General features: G+C 41.5%; 1 protein-coding gene across 2 annotated transcripts in view; it reads right to left on the bottom strand.

Moving 5' to 3' along the window:
- Window positions 1-1,955: 1,955 nt before the first annotated feature.
- prickle3 (prickle homolog 3) overlaps window positions 1,956-17,924 on the bottom strand; it is a 47,309-nt gene continuing 31,340 nt past the window's right edge. For both annotated transcript variants that reach the window (XM_062998609.1, XM_062998610.1), the window contains 9 exons: window positions 16,186-16,369; window positions 13,460-13,573; window positions 11,320-11,457; window positions 9,439-9,642; window positions 8,552-8,738; window positions 6,210-6,518; window positions 4,632-4,904; window positions 4,117-4,494; window positions 1,956-2,972 (listed from right to left, as the gene is read on the bottom strand). In XM_062998609.1, the coding sequence (XP_062854679.1) occupies window positions 2,515-2,972; window positions 4,117-4,494; window positions 4,632-4,904; window positions 6,210-6,518; window positions 8,552-8,738; window positions 9,439-9,642; window positions 11,320-11,457; window positions 13,460-13,573; window positions 16,186-16,369 (2,245 nt within the window). In that variant the 3' untranslated portion in view covers window positions 1,956-2,514. The remainder of the gene's footprint in view (window positions 2,973-4,116; window positions 4,495-4,631; window positions 4,905-6,209; window positions 6,519-8,551; window positions 8,739-9,438; window positions 9,643-11,319; window positions 11,458-13,459; window positions 13,574-16,185; window positions 16,370-17,924) is intronic.

Here is a 17,924-nt window from a genome sequence, read left to right as displayed (position 1 = left end):
GTAAAGTATTTAAGAAATTCGATTGGTTGTCCGCACAGATATGGTGTGCAAATTAGGCAATTTTGCATCACGACTGACTGACCATAAACACTAAACATGTGCTTGTTTGTGTTCTATGGAATTAAGGTCAGAACTTACTGGCGTTCCACCTCACAGCTTTTTAAACCACATGGTCATGCTGGAACAAGAAAGGGCCTTCCCAAATTTTACCACAAGGTTAAAAGCATATAAAATAGATTAAATGCTCATTATATGTAATGGAGACATATATTTATAAGATGAAAGGTGCACTAGGAACCTCCACTACGTGCAGGACACCCATGCTGCCAAAGAGGGCCACAGACTAGCACATGTTCATGGAGCATGCACACATACACAGGGAAACACTGTTCTCCTTAATCCTCAGCTGTTCATGCCAGCACCTAGACCAGACAAGTGTTTCTAGAATGCTGCACCAGTCTAGTGGTACAGCTAAGACTCAAACCATGTGATCCACTGCCCTAGCACCAATAATTTACTTTTTATAAGTTGTAGCTTAGTGGCTAAGGTAATTAACTAGTAATCAGAAGGTTGCTGGTTCAAGCCCCACCACTGCCAGATTGCCAGTGTTGGGCCCTTGAGCAAGACCCTTAACCCTCAGTTGCTTAGATTGTATACTGTCACATCTGTAAGTCGCTTTAGATACAAGCATCCGCTAAATGCTGAAAAAAAATATATATATTTATATCTTTTCCTTTTCTCCAATTTTTCCCCCAATTTTCTCCCCAATCTAGTCGTATCCAATTACCCCGATTGCGTTTTGCTTCACCTCTACTGATACAACCCTCCACTGGAGCTTCGCAACTGACACACGCCCCCTCCGACACGTGCGCAGTACCAACTGCCTCTTTTTACCTGCACGAGGTGAGTTCATATGCGGATCAGCCTTGTGCACAGAGAGCCACACCCTAATCAGCATTATTTCCCAACCCTGCGCAGGCGCCATCAGTCAGCCAGCAGAGGTCGTAATTGCACCAGTTATGAGGAACCCTGGTCCAGCTTTCCCATCTCTGAACAACAGCCAATCACTCATGTGGCTGCCCAGCCCAGCCGGAGGGCAGAGCTGAGATTCGATACGATGTATTCGTATAGCGTGTGTATACGCTAGCGTATTTTACTGTATTATGTGTTGATGCATGTAATACTTAGATTTCTTATAAATAATTATGTTCAAAGCTTTAAAATGTATACAAATTTATTATTAACAGATTATCAGTATAGCAATACTAAAACATAAAACGTTTAAATTTTATTAACCATTTTAAGAATTCTATTTCTCATAGGCCTGTTTGAGTTTCAAAAACTATGAAGTCTTTTATCTTAAAATAACAGGAAAGAAGAGCAGTAGCTTTCCATTTCATCAACATAAACACACAATGGATCGTGAACATGCTCTTCAGGCCGGGCAACTTTATGGTTGTGTGCATTGTGTTGTCCCTGGGTTTTGCTCTATATAAGGAACTATGGCATGTTGTATTTAAATGAAATGTAGTACAACTGCTCTTTAGGAGCCTCAGTCCTCTAAAGAAAGAACACAATGATGACTTCCTTTAGAAATGAGTTCATCTGTTTTTTTGAGGTCTGAGCTCGTCTTGTTTGTAATATTATGTTGTGAACAGAATGCATTTGTTCCCAGACGCTATAAATACAGCTATTATCAGACTGTAATAACACATTTGTCTCAGTAAGGCAGCTGTAAATATGTTATACATTTATACAGAAGTGGGAAAAATACTAAAAACACCACGTGAAAAGAAGGAGCTCGACTGGCTGAGTAGCTAAGTCACTTTTACCAGCGACTGCACAGGTGAGTTCTTTTAGTTTGACTGCCAAATAGCAGCATGCATAGGAGATAAGGGAACTTTGATATGTGACATTTTAATGCTATATGAGGTCAAAAAGTGAGTACAATTGCATCAGGTTAAAAAATCTGGAAAAAATAATTTTATTTATTTAAAAAAAAACTTATTGGCATGACATCAAATGCCAAACCTGGACAAACAGCTCACTGACTGGCAAATAAAATGCCCCACAAGTACAGCCATAAAAATGACCACAGAATTGAACACGGTCTCAACAAAATCAGTAATTCTGAGCTTTATAAAAGAAATTTAAAAATTCAGAAGCACAAAACATGACGTGTATAAAATCATTCATGAGCTTCTTTTTTTGGCAACAGTTTGGGGAAGCTCTTTCCTGTTCCGGCATGGCTGTGTCACTGTGCACAAAGCACATAAAGACAATCATTTATGTAAAAAAAAAGAAAAGAAAAAAAAAAGAGAATACTTTACAAGATCTGTACAATATAGCTAGCTATAGTAAAGTTCTCACTTTGGTTTCTCTTCTCCTGGTTAATCAGCTTCTAGCTCTCTGGATCTGCACCTAAACAGGTTCCTAGAAATACAACCTGGTTCCTCTGAGGAAACATAGCTGAAGTGTATTTAGTGTCCAAAACCAAAAGTTCAGTTCTGTCTCTCAGGACAATATGCAGTTCTTATCCTTGTTGTTAAAACTCTCTGTCCTCCTCCTCCTCATACTGCCCCTCTTGCCTTTCTCCTCCTCCTGTCCCCTCGCTCCGTTCCCTTGTCTCTCTCCTGTAAGCTGAGGAGGCAAAGGAATCCGCTGACCCAGAAAGAAACCCTCCTCATCCGAGTCGGACGAGGACGTGCAGGTGGAGCAGGAGTCTTCGTGCCTGTAGTGAGTAGAATGTAGAGTCAGGTTGCCGTCCCCGGCGGGGTTGATGGAGGAGTGATCGGTACCACGCTCTCTGTCTCTATCTCCTTTCCACTCGAGAGTATCCAACCGAGGTCTGTCACGTCTGGAGCGACGGAGGTGTTTGTCGGTGCCTAGGTGGAGGGGAGATTCTGAAGCCATGCGGGCTCGGCCGGGAGGGCCTGAGAACCTTCGTCGGCCGCTGCGGTGGTACGCTCCATCTGAGAAGAAAAAGTGCATTTTTTATTTAAAAAATATTCTTTCTGGATTTTTGGGTGCAGGGGCAGGTTCTCAAACAGATCAGGTAGGTATTATTTGGGTGGTGGATCATTCTCAGCAATGCAGTGACACTGACATGGTGGTGGTGTGTTAGTGTGTGTTGTGCTGGTATGAGTGGCTAAGACACAATACTGCTGATGGAGTTTTTAAACACCTCACTGTCACTGCTGGACTGAAAATAGTCCACCAGCCAACAGTGCCCCGTGGGCAGCGTCCTGTGACTAGTGATAAAGGTTTAGAAGATGCAGCAGCAGCAATAGATGAGCGATCGTCTCTGACTTTACATCTACAAAGTGGACCAACTAGGTAGGAGTGTCTAATAGAGTGGACAGTGAGTGGACACGGTATTTAAAAACTCCAGCAGCGCTGCTGTATCTGATCCACTCATACCAGCACAACACACACCACCATGTCAGTGTCACTGCAGTGCTGAGAATGATCCACCACCTAAATAATACCTGCTCTGTGGGGGTCCTGACCATTGAAGAACAGGAAGAAAGGGGGATAACATAGAATGCAGAGAAACAGATGGACTACAGTCAGTAATTGTAGAACTATAAAGTGCTTCTATATGGTAAGCGGAGCTGATAAAATGGACAGTGAGTGTAGAAACAAGGAGGTGGTTTTAATGTTATGGCTGATCGGTGTATATATGAATCATAACCGCTTACAGTAAAACAAAAGCATGATTGGAAGCTGAAAAGCATTTTAATCTGTATTTTTAAAACAAGATACAGTAACACCTTAACAAGTCTGGACATGACAGCAATTGTGAGTCAGATCTATCAGCCAATCCTAGTACAGGAGCTGTAAATAACTATTATCAGATTACCTTAATTGGCTGGGATCCGCATGGGGAAGACCTGACACAATACATGCGAAGAAAACTTTATTAGTGGAGAGCTTCTGCTCCTACTGTTCTACAGTTAATATTTTAGGGGACTCCTAAAGTGATTCTCCTGCATTTTAAACACTGGGGAACAGTCAGTCAGTCAGGGAGTCCCTCTACTCAGCCATCTGCCAAAAACTATATAAAGCTTTATCTGACATGAGTTAATGAAAGGGGCATAAATGAATATTTCTTACCCAGGAGATCCATCTGAGGTGGCATTCCAGCTCGATGTTGTAGTCTGCGTCCTAAACCTCCATCAGCTTCGTCTTCCTCATCGTGCTCTCCCTCACCCTCTGTCCCTCCATCCGGCGCAACCTCCACTTCTTCCTCTCCATCCTCCTCATCCATTGAATAGCTGGAGCTGATCGGCTCTCTGAAGCTGACCCTCGCCGTGCTACTCCGCCCGAATCTGGGCGCAGTCGGTGAAGGCTGGGGCTCAGGTGGAGTGGAATCAGGTGACAGAACTGGCAGATCATCCTGGCCGATAAAGACAGGAGGTGGAGGCGGTGGGAAAGAGTCTGAGTCGTCCAGGGAGCCCACGTCGGAAGAAAGGTGGGGCTGAGGGAGATTTACTAATAAAGAGAAAAAAAAAACATGGAATCATGGGTAAAGCTGTTTTTTTTTATCATCTTTCTTACCTTCCTAATTTTTACTCTAAGAGTATGTTGTGAAACCTTGTGTGGTGTCTGGCATATTCACAAGAACTTACCCACACTGTTCTCTTGTTCCCCAGTATCATTTGTTGTCGAGGTTCCTCTAGAGGTGCAGCTTGGTGGAAATGGCCCAAATTCGGCGTATCCATTGAGCTCCACTGTGTACTCCAGCTCTGAGTCTTTATTTGTTTTTGCTTGGTGTTCATTTGGTAACGGTGCCCAGCCATTAACTAATGATGGAGGCTGTGAGCTCTGACTGTGTTTCTCTCTGTACGGAGGTGGAGGGGATGGACCACCGTTCTGTAAATGATGCAGTGAGGTGTGCACACCTAAAAACACAGGAGAGTAAATTACAAAATATAATTGTCATTCACCAGTGGTGAGTCAATCAAGTGTGTGTGGTTATGCATGATGTGCAAATAATGTGTTAAATTATATAGCCAAAAGTATATAGACACCTGACTATGAGCTTGTTGGACAAGCCAGTTCAAAACCGTGAATTGTAATATGGAGCGCCGAATCAAAAGCTCCCTTCTTTGTGGCTATAACAGCCTCCACTCAATAGAAAAGCTTTTTCCACAAGACCTTTAAGTGTGTCTGTGAAAATGTGTACTCATTCAGTAAAATAAATTTATTTGTGATGTCAGGCACTGGTGTAGGATAAGAAGGCCTGGCTTGCAATAGATGTTCCAATTCATCCAAAAAGTGTTCAATGGGGTTGAGGTCTGACCTGAAGTTCCATCACTTCAGACTAATCATGTCAGTGTGTTTCACCCGGTCCTTGCTGCCCTGATAGGAGGAGAGGCTGTGCCAGCACTGCACTCTCAGTACAGTGGAGACGGAGCTACACTTCCTTACCCAATGTACCAAATACCACCACATTTGCTCCCAATTCTTAGCCAAATTTAATAACATTATCCCTGACTTTTACTCCCTCCCAGATCCCGACAAACTGCCCCATGTACTGGGGGAGCACAGAGAGAGCTGCACACTAGCAGCACTCTACACACACACACCTGCCACCAGGTAAGGGTCACATACACACATACACTTTTGTTCTTTTACTGCTTAAATTGAGCTCATACCACTGTTAATGGTTTTTTGTATATTGTACATTGTACAATTGTATATTTTCCATTACCACCGTTATTATTGTTGTTTTTATAATTATTATACTTTATTGTTTAATTATATTTCCTAAATATGTTACCAAGCTTTGGCAATACGAATGTCCATACTTTGTCATGCCAATAAAGCTATGTTTGAGTTTGAGTGTGTGTTTCATGTGTAAATGTGTGCATGTGTGTGTAAAACTAAAGATAGAGACTCTAGAGAAGCTTCAGTAATGCTGTACTTTCAGTTCAATGTGTTTGTATGATTTGTGTAAATCCTATTTATTTAAAGTACCCTCCAGGCCACCCAAAGAGGATGGGGGTCCCTGCTGAGTCGGGTTCCTCTTAAGGTTTCTTCCTGTGTTTTTACGGGAGTTTTTTTCTTGCCACTGTCGCCCTCGGCTTGCTCAATAGGGTTTTGTTTTTGGTTTGTTGGTCCTGGATTCTGTAAAGTTGCTTTGAGACAATGTTCATTGTAAAAAGCGCTATATAAATACATTTGACTTGACTTGACTTGTATACCTTTGCTTTCTGATGTCGGAGTAGACGTTTTAAGAGGTGGACTGGTAATGCTGGTGCCCTCTGGTGACTGAACAGTGGAAGTACGTTGTATGAGTTTGCGTGAAGTCGTTTTGCACTGCAAGGCAGAATCACAGGAGTCTGAATTATCAGGATCTTCTCCCAGTGAGCAGGGTCGAGAGCAGAAAATGAGACCACCACGAGGGAGGAAGGGTCTGCCTAGAAGAGGTAGTCGACATCGGGCGCAGCAGAAACATGCCTCGGAGGCATGCCAGTGCTGCCCCTCGTACGTCATCTGACCCTGGTCTATACCTGCACACAGGCAATAAAACAGCTTGTTAAAAGTTATATATATAACAATGTAAGGTTTGCAAAACAGTTCAGAATCTGCATTAGAAATACACAATACCAAAGACAACAAAATCAACTGGCACGAAACAGGACAAATAATTATTAAAATAGGTTTTTGCCAAGCACCTCCTACTTGAATATGTAATATCGGTGTATCCAGGCAGAAACTGCAATATTTGAGGTGGAATTGACCTTCAAGCCCTAAGATGGTAAACCATGAGAAACTATCATGCTACTAAGATACATATAGTCACATGGGCTTGGAAAAACCATTGCCACTTAACACAGTCCACCACCGCATCAAGAAAGGCAACCTAAACTATATTATTATATACGACCACATATGAATTCTATACAGAAACACTGACAAGTTATCTAGGCCCAAGCTCATCTCAGATTGACTAAAAGACAATTAACTTAATGCTTGAGTAAATTTCCACATAGTGAGAGTAGAGGAGCAGGTAATTGTTCTTCGAGCTAAAAGTATTGGAAGCCATGGATTGAAGGCATGGGTAGCTAAAATGTGTGCTGTAGTCTGATATGTTCAAGTTTCAGGTTGGTTAAGAAAATGGACATTGAATTGTCATGCCAAAAATAAAAAGCAGACAAAAAGTGTCGTGTCATGGTATGGGGGTGCATCTGTGCCCACAGAAAAGGTGACTTGCATTAGACACATTCACAGTTATTTCTGCAAAATGATACCATGACTTATTCTACATGCCCTACAATACTGCAGTTTCGTAGACACAATATGCTTGACTGGCCAACAATGCTCGACTTGCCTGCCTGAAGTCCAGATCTGTCTCCTATTAAAAATGTATGACACATCATGGAGTGAACAGGTAATGGCAACTACAGAATGTTGAGCAGATGAAGTTTTGTATCAAGCAAAATGGGATAAAATTCCACTAGCAGAACTGAAGCAATTAGTGTCCTCAGATCCCAAACAATTAAAAAGTGTTTTTAATGGCAAGGTGATGTAACACCGTGATAAAAACTTCCTCTGTCCCAACTTTTTTAATATGTGACAGGCTCTAAATTCTAAATTTGTTTATATTTACAAGATACAATTAAGTTTGTCAGAAACAAAATGAGTTTGGACTTAAAGTAACACTAAGGCACGGATAAGTAAAGCAAGCACCACTTATGTTCAGTTTGTTTCAAACAGTAATGAAAGTAAATAAATGCAATAAATAAACAATATTGAATATGTTGGTATGTCGGTAAACCAACATTCTGATCTTTCCTGGTACATATAACAGAGGTAATTACCTCCATTCCTGCAGATCCACTGCCTTGCAGAGTTTAATTCCTGTTGTAAGGCGGCACATCTGATTTAGATCATTACGACCATCAGTGGAATCTAAATATCGAAGCCATGTGTGTGGAAATAAACACTCGAGGGTGGTAGATCTTCAGGAATGAGGTGTCTCTGCTTTACAGCATGCATGCAAACTGTTTAAATGACTAAACCTTCCTGGCCTTTTAATGCTTTGATTGGTACCTTTATTTTAAAACACTTTTACAAATAAGAAAGGATCATCAAAGATCAAAATTTCAAACTTGTTTCATGAATCTTGCAGTCGTTTTATCAATGTTCTAGAGGTATAAAAACGACCATTTATGGACCTAAAAGTCTATGGAACTTAGGGGTTCTGATGCAATAACATAAGCGGACAGTCAAACAGCCAGTGCAGGCCGGAGCAGGACAAAAAGTGGAGGAAAAATGACTAGGAACATCTGAAATCGTACTAAAAAGCTGATACTTCATGTCAATTGTTTGATGGTTGGTTTTTAAGCCTTGTTATATTTGCCACAAATCAGAGTCAGCACGGTGGTAGATGCACTGTGCTTATAAACCTGTTTTAACTAATAGTGCAATATAAGACATTGATTATAAAGACCATAATTATACAATTATTGTTATTAAATCATTTTAATTGTAAATAGTTCTATTTATAACATAAATGATTAATAACACATTATGTTATTACCAATGTGCTCTCCACAGGTGTCGCAGTACTCAGCGTAGAGCGATTCGTAGCAGGCGCAGCAATACGGCCGGCTCTCTCTCATGATGTAGCGCTGCCCACCGAGGGCCGTCTCACACTCGAAACAACAGAAATGCTTCATGTGCCAGTGGCGCCCCTCTGCCTCTGTACACTCATCTGCTAGTATGATCTAAAACAGAGAGAATGAAAGAGAGGTAGGGTTATTCCTTGTTGTTTTTACATTCTATACATTAATTTATGTTTCTATTATTTATTATATTATTATTTTATTATTATAAAATTCTTCATGTAAATGTAGTTTGAATTGTAGGTTGTTTTATGTATGGGTCTAAATACCCTTATATAACCCCCCCAATTAAGTCATATCCAATCACCCTATTGCATTACGCTTCCTCTCTACTGATGTTGACCTCCACTCCTGACTGAGGAGAGCCATGACTAACACACGCCCCGTCCGATACGTGTGCAGGCTGCATCTTTTCACCTGCACAAGGCCGGGTTCATATGTGGATCAGCTTTGCACATGGAGAGTCACACTCTGATCCACATTATCCCTCGTCTCTGTGCCGGCACGATTAATCAGCAGAGGTCGTACGTAATTGAGTCAGTTATGAGGAATCTCCGTGTGAATGAGTCAATCGAGTCAATCGCTGTTCGTGTAGGCGCCCAGCCTGCCGGTAGCAGAGCTGAGATTCGACCAACGAGTTAGAGATAGCAGAAGGAATTAAAAAAGGGGGAAATAATTTTTCACAGCACTGTTAGCATTAACACTTTTTTAATATGTTACAAGTAAAGTGATTTAAATTTTGGATTAAAATGCTAAGTGAAAATGATCTCGTTTGTAGTGCGATTACGAAAGGATGGCTGACCTCATCACAGGCCTGGCAGCGCGGTTTGATGCGCTCAGCATGGTGCCGCCCACAGTAGATGTGCCCATCCTGATAGAAGTAGATGAGGTCGACAAGCAGCTCGCTGCAGGTGGTACACTGGAAGCACTGAGGGTGCCAGCAGGAGCCATGACCCGCACGTGATGCAAACACAGCTATATCACCCCCATATATCTGCTTTCCACACTACAAGAGAGAGAAAAAATCTACATTAACAACAGAAGTACATACTAGTTAAGAAACAAAACCTGAAAAACCCTGGTCTAATATATCTAATATAAATGTTAATAGTTATATGACAGAAGTTGTGAGAAACGCAGCCTTAAACAAGAAGATAAATGTTTCTTTGAGCTTAGCTACTGTATCAATGTAACCTGCACCTCTAGATGTCATAAAACCACTGAAACACATTCAGTAAGATAGCAATGAACCCGAAATTAGTTCACTTACGAAACACATGCCACTCCCATCGTCTTAGGTGTTCTCGTACATGTTTATCTACCTCTGATTACCTTCTTTAAATCAAACACTCACACCACCTTATCACCAGTCACCGTTTCAAATTGCCCTCAAAACTGCCCTCTGGACTTAAGGGGTTAATCTGTATTTTTTTAAAATAAGAACATTTAAATGATTCTGATCTTCAGACTGTTCTGTGATATATTTACTCCTGACCCAGAGCAGAGCAAGCAAAGACACATCTGGTTGTTGAATCCATAAATCAAGACTAGAGGAAACAAAGAGTCACTCCCCGATTCTGACACACCCGTTCGGCAGGAATTTGTCAGCCAGGGTGCTGGAACGTAGCACTACATTTCAAATGCTGCAACTATCACTGGATTGTATGTGGATTTTCTCTTATGAGATCAGTCTGGGTCAGTAGAGATGTAGGACTGTGATGTCACACTAAGACAGTGTTTCATCATTGTTTTAATGATGCCTATACATGCTTTTACCTTTTTCTAATGTTTTAAAATCTCTTAACCTTTGGAGGACCCCCCCACCACCACCCCACGGCATTTGTTTAGTTGTAAATGACTTTTGAATGGCATAATGTACACTTGGAAGAATTAAACCATTACTTTGGTTACATTTATGATAATTACTGGTTACTGGTTCATCGCCAATTCACCTCACTTGCACGTCTTTGGACTGTAGGAGGAAACCAGAGCTCCCGGAGGAAACCTACACAGACCTGGGAGAACATGCAAACTCCACACAGAAAGGACCCAGACCGCTCCACCTTGAAATCCAACCCAGGACCTTCTTGCTTAGAGGCGACAGGGCTACCGACTAAGCCAATGTGCCACCCAAACCATTATTCACGCTAATAGCTTATTGGGGACATTTCATTTTAGATACATTGTCCTTAATATGGAATTTTACCTCCCCCTTTGCAGCAATATTATTGCTTTTCTTTAAACAATATATTATTGTTTTTATAGCAATAAGTGTGGCTTTTTTGTTTGTTTAGTTTTTATACCTTGTTTACTCTAAAGAGTTACTTTCAGGACAAGACAGGAAAGTTACAGGTGCATTAGGTGAATGATTTCTAGTTTCACATCTTGATACCAAATTTTACACTTTATAACACAATTGAGTATCGTCTCTGCTCTGTTAAGGCTGAGGATATGTCTCGTTGAGTTTGTTATAGTTAGTCATTGTCTCTCTCTGTTGTGTTTAAGGCATTCTGTCAGAACATGTTTTATGGTCTTTGGTGTTTTGCAGGGGCTACAGACAGATGCCACCCCAAGCCAAGTCTATTCTGTAGTGGGAAAATGTAAAAAAGATCCAAACTGTGCACCCACGCCAGAACCAAAGCCGACACTCTATTACTCTGTATTACTCTGTATTACGTTGTACCTGCTGGCAGATGGCTCCAGTCATGGTGACCGGAAAGAGGCGCACGATGCCACGTCCCAAATTCTCCCTCTTCCTCTGCTGACTGAACAAGCGGAGCTCCTTTTTCTCCTCATCGTCCAGAGAGTTGCAATACTGAGACTACACACACACACACACAGTTAAAAAAAGTACATGTTATGACAATTTACTGTCATAGAACCCTGTTTTCATGATCATTATACAGATGCAAAATTAAAAACTTAGCATTCTAGATACAGTGGTACCTTGAAACGTCAGCTGGTTCTGGGAGTGGCATTGAGTTTAAATGGCGTTTAGTTTTAAAGTGTTTTTCCCATAAAGATGTATGGGAAGTCCTGTGGAACTGCATGTATTTTAGGCTAATGTAAAACAATGGGGTTGTTTTTGACACTTATACACCGAAAATAACACAAATATAATATAAAAACACAGAAATACAATTGAAAACAGTTAAATACAATAAAACCTACTCTTTATCTTTATTTCTTTATTGTTTCCTTGCGCTTCTTAATCATGGAGATGCTTGATCTTATTCCATAGTGAGATCAGTAAAGGCTCATTCATGTGAAAAGCGGCACAAAAGCTTTTGCGCTGGCTGTGTCCTTATTTCCTATGGAGTGTGGCAATGCACAAAGCTCAACGTGACACTGTACTAAAACGGGTGAGACATTTCAGTATAGAGAACTCATTTTCAGAAAAGCTGATTCTTACAGTTTCTCAGAACCCTGATCTATAACAGTTTAAAAATAAGTTTAAAAGTGAAACAGTGGGGAAAATAAACACAGATACATGTGGACGCTTTCAGAGTGGATTTGACGGTTATTCTACACAAATGCAGATTCGTCTCATATTCGCACTTTGATGACGTTTTACTGCATCTCTCCAGCCAAGCACTGAACAAAGTGGCAGTCGCACACATGTTGAGTTGAAGGTACAAATTTCTCAAAGATTTCAAGTTTAGGGGACGTCGAGTTACAAGGTACCACTGTATTTCCATGATCGTCTGTGCAAGAGATGACGTCACGGAAAGTGGTGTAATTGTAGGTTAGTTCAGAGTGAATACATTAGCGAGATGCGTTTGGGTGTGGAGCAAATATTTTCTTTTATTACCTTTGAAAACAGAATGCGCACTGACTTAAAGAGTGGCACGTTTCTATTGATATACCATAGGATTTTATTTCCAGATTTCACATGAAAATCTTTGCGGTAGAAACAACCAGCTTGCTGACAACTTTGTTTGAGCCAAATCCATGTTTCCTCTGAGTGCCTGGAAATTAAGGATTTTGGGACTTGCAACCACTCCCTAACATTATTGTGTTTCTCTTCCACCAATCAGATGTAAATTACACAAACCAATTATACCTCAGCATCTATTTATGGACACATGACCAAGATATTCATGCTAAAAAAAGTTTAGTAGTCCAGCCACTCCAGGGTAGATTCTCTGCTGCAACTGTAATTAATGTAAAGATTTTGGGGGCCGCACAGTAGCTCGGTGGGTAGCACTGTCGCCTCACAGCAAGAAGGTCCTGGGTTCGATCCCCGGGCGGGACGGTCCGGGTCCTTTCTGTACGGAGTTTGCATGTTCTCCCCGTGTCTGCGTGGGTTTCCTCTGGGAGCTCCGGGTTTCCTCCCACAGTCCAAAAACATGCAGTCAAGTTAATTGGAGACACTGAATTGCCCTGTAGGTGAATGGGTGTGTGTGTCTGCCCTGCGATGGACTGGCGCCACGTCCAGGGTATTACTGTGTGCCTTGCGCCCATTGAAAAGCTGGGATAGGCTCCAGCACCCACCCCGCGACCCTGATTGAATAAGCGGTTAAGGAAGTGAGTGAGTGAGTAAAGAAAAGATTTTGGCTCCTACTGTGGTCTGATAAATCACAGAGCTTTACAAATGGCTTCGTCACCCTTTTCAGAGTAATATATTTTGATTTTTTTTACTTTAAAAAAATGGCTTAAAACTTAAACTGATTAATTGTGTTACAAAGTGGGTCATTGATTTGGGCGCTGCTCAAATATCTTTATATATCGTTCTTCCTCAGATTACATTCCCTTTATGCAATGATTAGAATTTTTATTTGACAACAAAATAAACAGTAGTACTAAATATAAAGGACTCTGACCTCACTGTCATGGGCTGGGAGCTGGTGAAGAAGCTGTTTAATGCGATATCTCTCACCCGGGCTGTTCACGTACGGCACCTTATCCTCAGGTATACAGCCAAAGTACTGATAGACCTGCAAACACAAAGACAAAAAGGAGTTATACTAGCCACATTGCAACCGTATTACTCATGTACACACGTAATTTATGACTCTGTTTAATAATGTATTGTAGGTATGTGTTTGAGCTGAAGAGTAATGAGAACGTTCTGTGCATGGTAACACGAGTCTTTTGTCTCTGTGCAAACAGATCTACTTCACGTGAAGAAACGTGAGCTCTGAGCACAACACACAATAGATAATCTACATCCACTGGCTGAGAAACGACCACTAGAGTTTAATATAAACCATCCAGACCTGAGACGTTCACAGACGTTATTTACTTAATTTACGTAATTTATTATGATTTTAATGTCATATTTTACACACTTTGATTACATTCATGACAGGACAGGTAGTTACTGGTTAGACAAGATTCATTAGTTCAAGTTTTTAATATCAAACACAGTCATGGATAATTTTGTATCTCCAATTCATGTATTCATACAATTGCATGTATTTGGACTGTGGGAAGAAACCGGAGCTCCCGGAGGAAACCCACTCAGACACAGGGAGAACATGCAAACTCCACACAGAAAGGACCCGGACCCGCTCCACCGGGGGTTCAAACCCAGGACTTTCTTGCTTTGAGGCCACAGTGCTATAAATATTGTGGTTTGTCTCAAACTTTAATCACTTTCCATGTCATCTGTAGCAGTTTATGGTCGATTACCTGTTTACTTATTAATTTTAAATAGAGCTAATTTTGGACACCACAAGACTTCTAGCATTTCAGAAGGATATGGGCTAGCTCGTACTTCTGTGTCCTTCAAAACACGTGAAGCCACCCAAGCACATCTTTATGAACTGTAGCAGGTTTAGGACATGTTTAACCAGGGCACCTTCAACCCACCTCCAACACCCGAGATTTCTGGGGAATGGAATTGCGTCTGTCCCATTTAGAAAGCAGCGCCTATCAAGTTTGCATTGCCCCACATGAGAGCACATCTGAAAGGTTTAATAGTAACCAAAGCTGTCTAAAACAATCTAACAATATAACCAAATGTATTTGGACACCTGACTGTGAGCTTGTTGGACATCCCATGTCTGGAAAACCAAACCAATAGTATTAAAATAGGGCGACCTCTACATATGTGATCCTTTCAGTTAAAACAGCAGCCACTCTTTGAAAAGGCTTCTCACAAGACCTTAAAGCATGTCTGTGGGAATTTGTGCCCATTCAGTCAAAAGAGCATTTGAATGGCTGGGCACTGATGTTAGTCAAGAAAGACTCAGTTATTGTTCAAGTTCATTCCAAAGCTATTCAGTGGGGCTGTATCTTAAATAGCCAACTGCAAACATTTTTAGTTTGTTTAAGGTCATTCTAATTTTTAATTTTATTATATAATCAAAGGGCGGCACGGTGGCTTGGTGGGTAGCACTGTCGCCTCACAGCAGGAAGGTCCTGGGTTCGATCCCAGGTGGGACGGTCCGGGTCCTTTCTGTACGGAGTTTGCATGTTCTCCCCGTGTCTGCGTGGGTTTCCTCCCACAGTCCAAAAACATGCAGTCAGGTTAACTGAAGACACTGAATTGCCCTTTAGGTGAATGGGTGTGTATGTGTGTGTGTGAGTGTATGTGTGTCTGCTCTGCGATGGTCTGGTGTTACTGTGTGCCTTGTACCCATTGAAAAGCTGGGGTAGGCTCCAGCACCCACCCACCCCCGATTGGATAAGCGGTTAGGAAAGTGAGTAAGTATATAATCAAATTTCTCATTCAATAAAATCCCATTATTGGGCACCCAGATGGCACAGCAAGATATTCCACTAGCATACCAGCGCTGGGGTTCTGAACTTTCTGAGTTCATATATACTCAACTATGCTACCGGTCTGCAATGCCTGCAGCAGACAAAATTGGCCACTAGTCTACTGGGTGGAGAAAAAACTGTTTAAAAGGGGGGGGGGGGGGGGGGGGGGGTGTCTTGATGTTTTGTAGGGGCCGGAGGCGCCTGTACAGAAGTGGAGGATCACGAAGATCAGTGCACTCTCCATGCGTGAGACTGGCCTCACATACGAATCCAAGAATAATCTGGGCAAATAAGAAGGGGTCGTGGACTACGCACACGTCAAAAGGGGCATGTGTCAGGCAAATATACCCTCCTTAAACGCTATCAGGGTCCCCAGCAGTGGGAGACTAACTGGCTACAATAAATTGGGAATAAAGGGAGAAAATGTATAAATAAAATAGTAATCTTCGGTGGATTTTTCTTTATACCCAATCATAATACCATATTATCTTTTCATCTACTTATTGCAGAATGTTTCAAAATTGTGTAACTTAAACATTTTAAATATTTCTGTTTGTTAGACATCAAATTAAGGATTTGTTAATTTTTACATACTACAACTAAGTTGTAAAAGTCATTTTTTGTTGAATAAAGGCTCAAGAGAATTAACACATCACAGATTCTTCATTTTATTGCTTCTTCATATTAAAAATGTCCCAATTTGCCTTGTAATAGTGTTTAAAGTTTAGTTTATTCTGCTTTTGCATGTCCAAATGTTTAACTAATCACAAATTTATGACCCTGAATCTTCAGACTGCATGTCGACTGTCTTGGCATAAGATTAGCTCTTCAGTTTTCTGACCTGTTCGGGCTTGAGGCCGGGTGGCACCCAGGCGTACTCCTCCGAAGCGCAGCCAGAGTCGTCATCTGAGATGGAGTGTCTCTGGAAGTCGGACACCAGCTTCGTCATCATCTTCTCCAGCTGACCGGGCACCGAGCGCACCGCATGCTCCTCACGGACACACTTGCAGTGCACGCAGATCTTCCTGCGGAGGGAGAAATCAGACGAGAGGATTTGTAGGAACACGGATTGCAGTTTGCCCTTGGCACTATATGGAATTTCCTGTGGAGCGACATGAAAAGAGGGACCTGCAGGAGCACAGGAACCTAATTATGCTGTAATTACATGGGTGTTGGGTAGAGTCGAAAGTACCTCGTGTGAAACTTTATAATATACGTTAACTGAAAGCTGACTTTGACATTTATACAGAAAACGACAATGAGGACTAGAAGAGTGTGTACACATTGTATAAACCCTAAATCAAATTCTACAATAGATATTACATGTGTACAGAATTCAAGTGCAATTTTCCTTTACCAGACAGGATCTGTTACAACATGTCATGCCAGACTGTTGTGCTAGTGGATGAAGAAATTCTCCTTTCTGGCAATAGATGTAACAGTAATGACGACTGGCACGACTCCATACATCATTCTGCAATAGCATTTTAGCAGGTTATGTACAAGGGATCAAAACGTTTACACCTTGTACACCTTTACATTACACTTTGTAAACCACAGTGGGACCAGACGGCCAGCATTTTTTATTAATTAAGTATATGTCGTTTCGTGTTTTGTTCTGATGCATTGTTTGAGTTGCCTGGGTCGCGGTAAAAATCATAAACAAAATGTGGGTCGCTTGAAAAAAGTTCCCTGCTCTACACTCTCAAAATAAAGGTACTAAAACGTACCATTGCTCTTGATGGGTGGTACCCTCACGTGAATATCATCAGGTATCATATGTATCAATATGTATCAGGTACATTCAGAATGCATTTTTACACTGGTAAAAATACATTTATGAAATTTTTGGTACAAAAGTGTACTAAGTACACAAGCTGTTGGCCCAGCACAGCCTCGCTTAATAATGGTTGAAGAGGGTTTGTAACCCATTAATCCAAAGTATGTCATAGGTGTTTAAGTGGGATAGGATCTGTTGACAACTCTATTTTTTTATTTTTTTATGCATTTTCTCCCCTTTTTCCTCCCAATTTAGCGCACTCAATTTTTGTCTTCCGCTGCTGATAGATGCCAGATTGCATCCGATGAGAGCACGTTGCTGCACACGCCTCTTTCGACACGTGCACAGCCCTCCTCTTCTCGCCCCTGCATTCTGCACAGGCGTCTCTTCTGCCAATCAGGGTCCTTACACAGCATATGAAGACCCACCCACCCACATATAGTCCGGCCCCCACCCTGCAGATACGGTAGCCAATTGGTATCTGCTGGATCTGTTTTGAACCGAGGAGTTCAGAAACTCTGTGTTGGTGTGCAAACGGAATATCCCGCTGCGCCACCTGGACGCCTGTTGACAACTCTATTTTGAGGTTCTCCTTTATGTCTTGTCAGTTGTTGAATCATGCAGTGAACTGAAGACTCCAGTCTTGGCACCACTGTCTTCATTTAGAATGCATTTATTTGTTAACCGATGTGCCGAAATGTTTTTTTGGATCAAGTGTATTTCAATGATTAGTCAGGAATGCTCACCAACATACTGAGTAAGACTATCATTTTACTTTGTTAATCATATCTGGCAACCAT

The sequence above is a fragment of the Trichomycterus rosablanca genome, chromosome 7 (genome assembly GCF_030014385.1).
Source record: "Trichomycterus rosablanca isolate fTriRos1 chromosome 7, fTriRos1.hap1, whole genome shotgun sequence".
NCBI lineage: Eukaryota > Metazoa > Chordata > Actinopteri > Siluriformes > Trichomycteridae > Trichomycterus > Trichomycterus rosablanca.
Note: the sequence above shows the minus strand (reverse complement) of the source record. Positions and strands in the feature narration are given on the sequence as shown.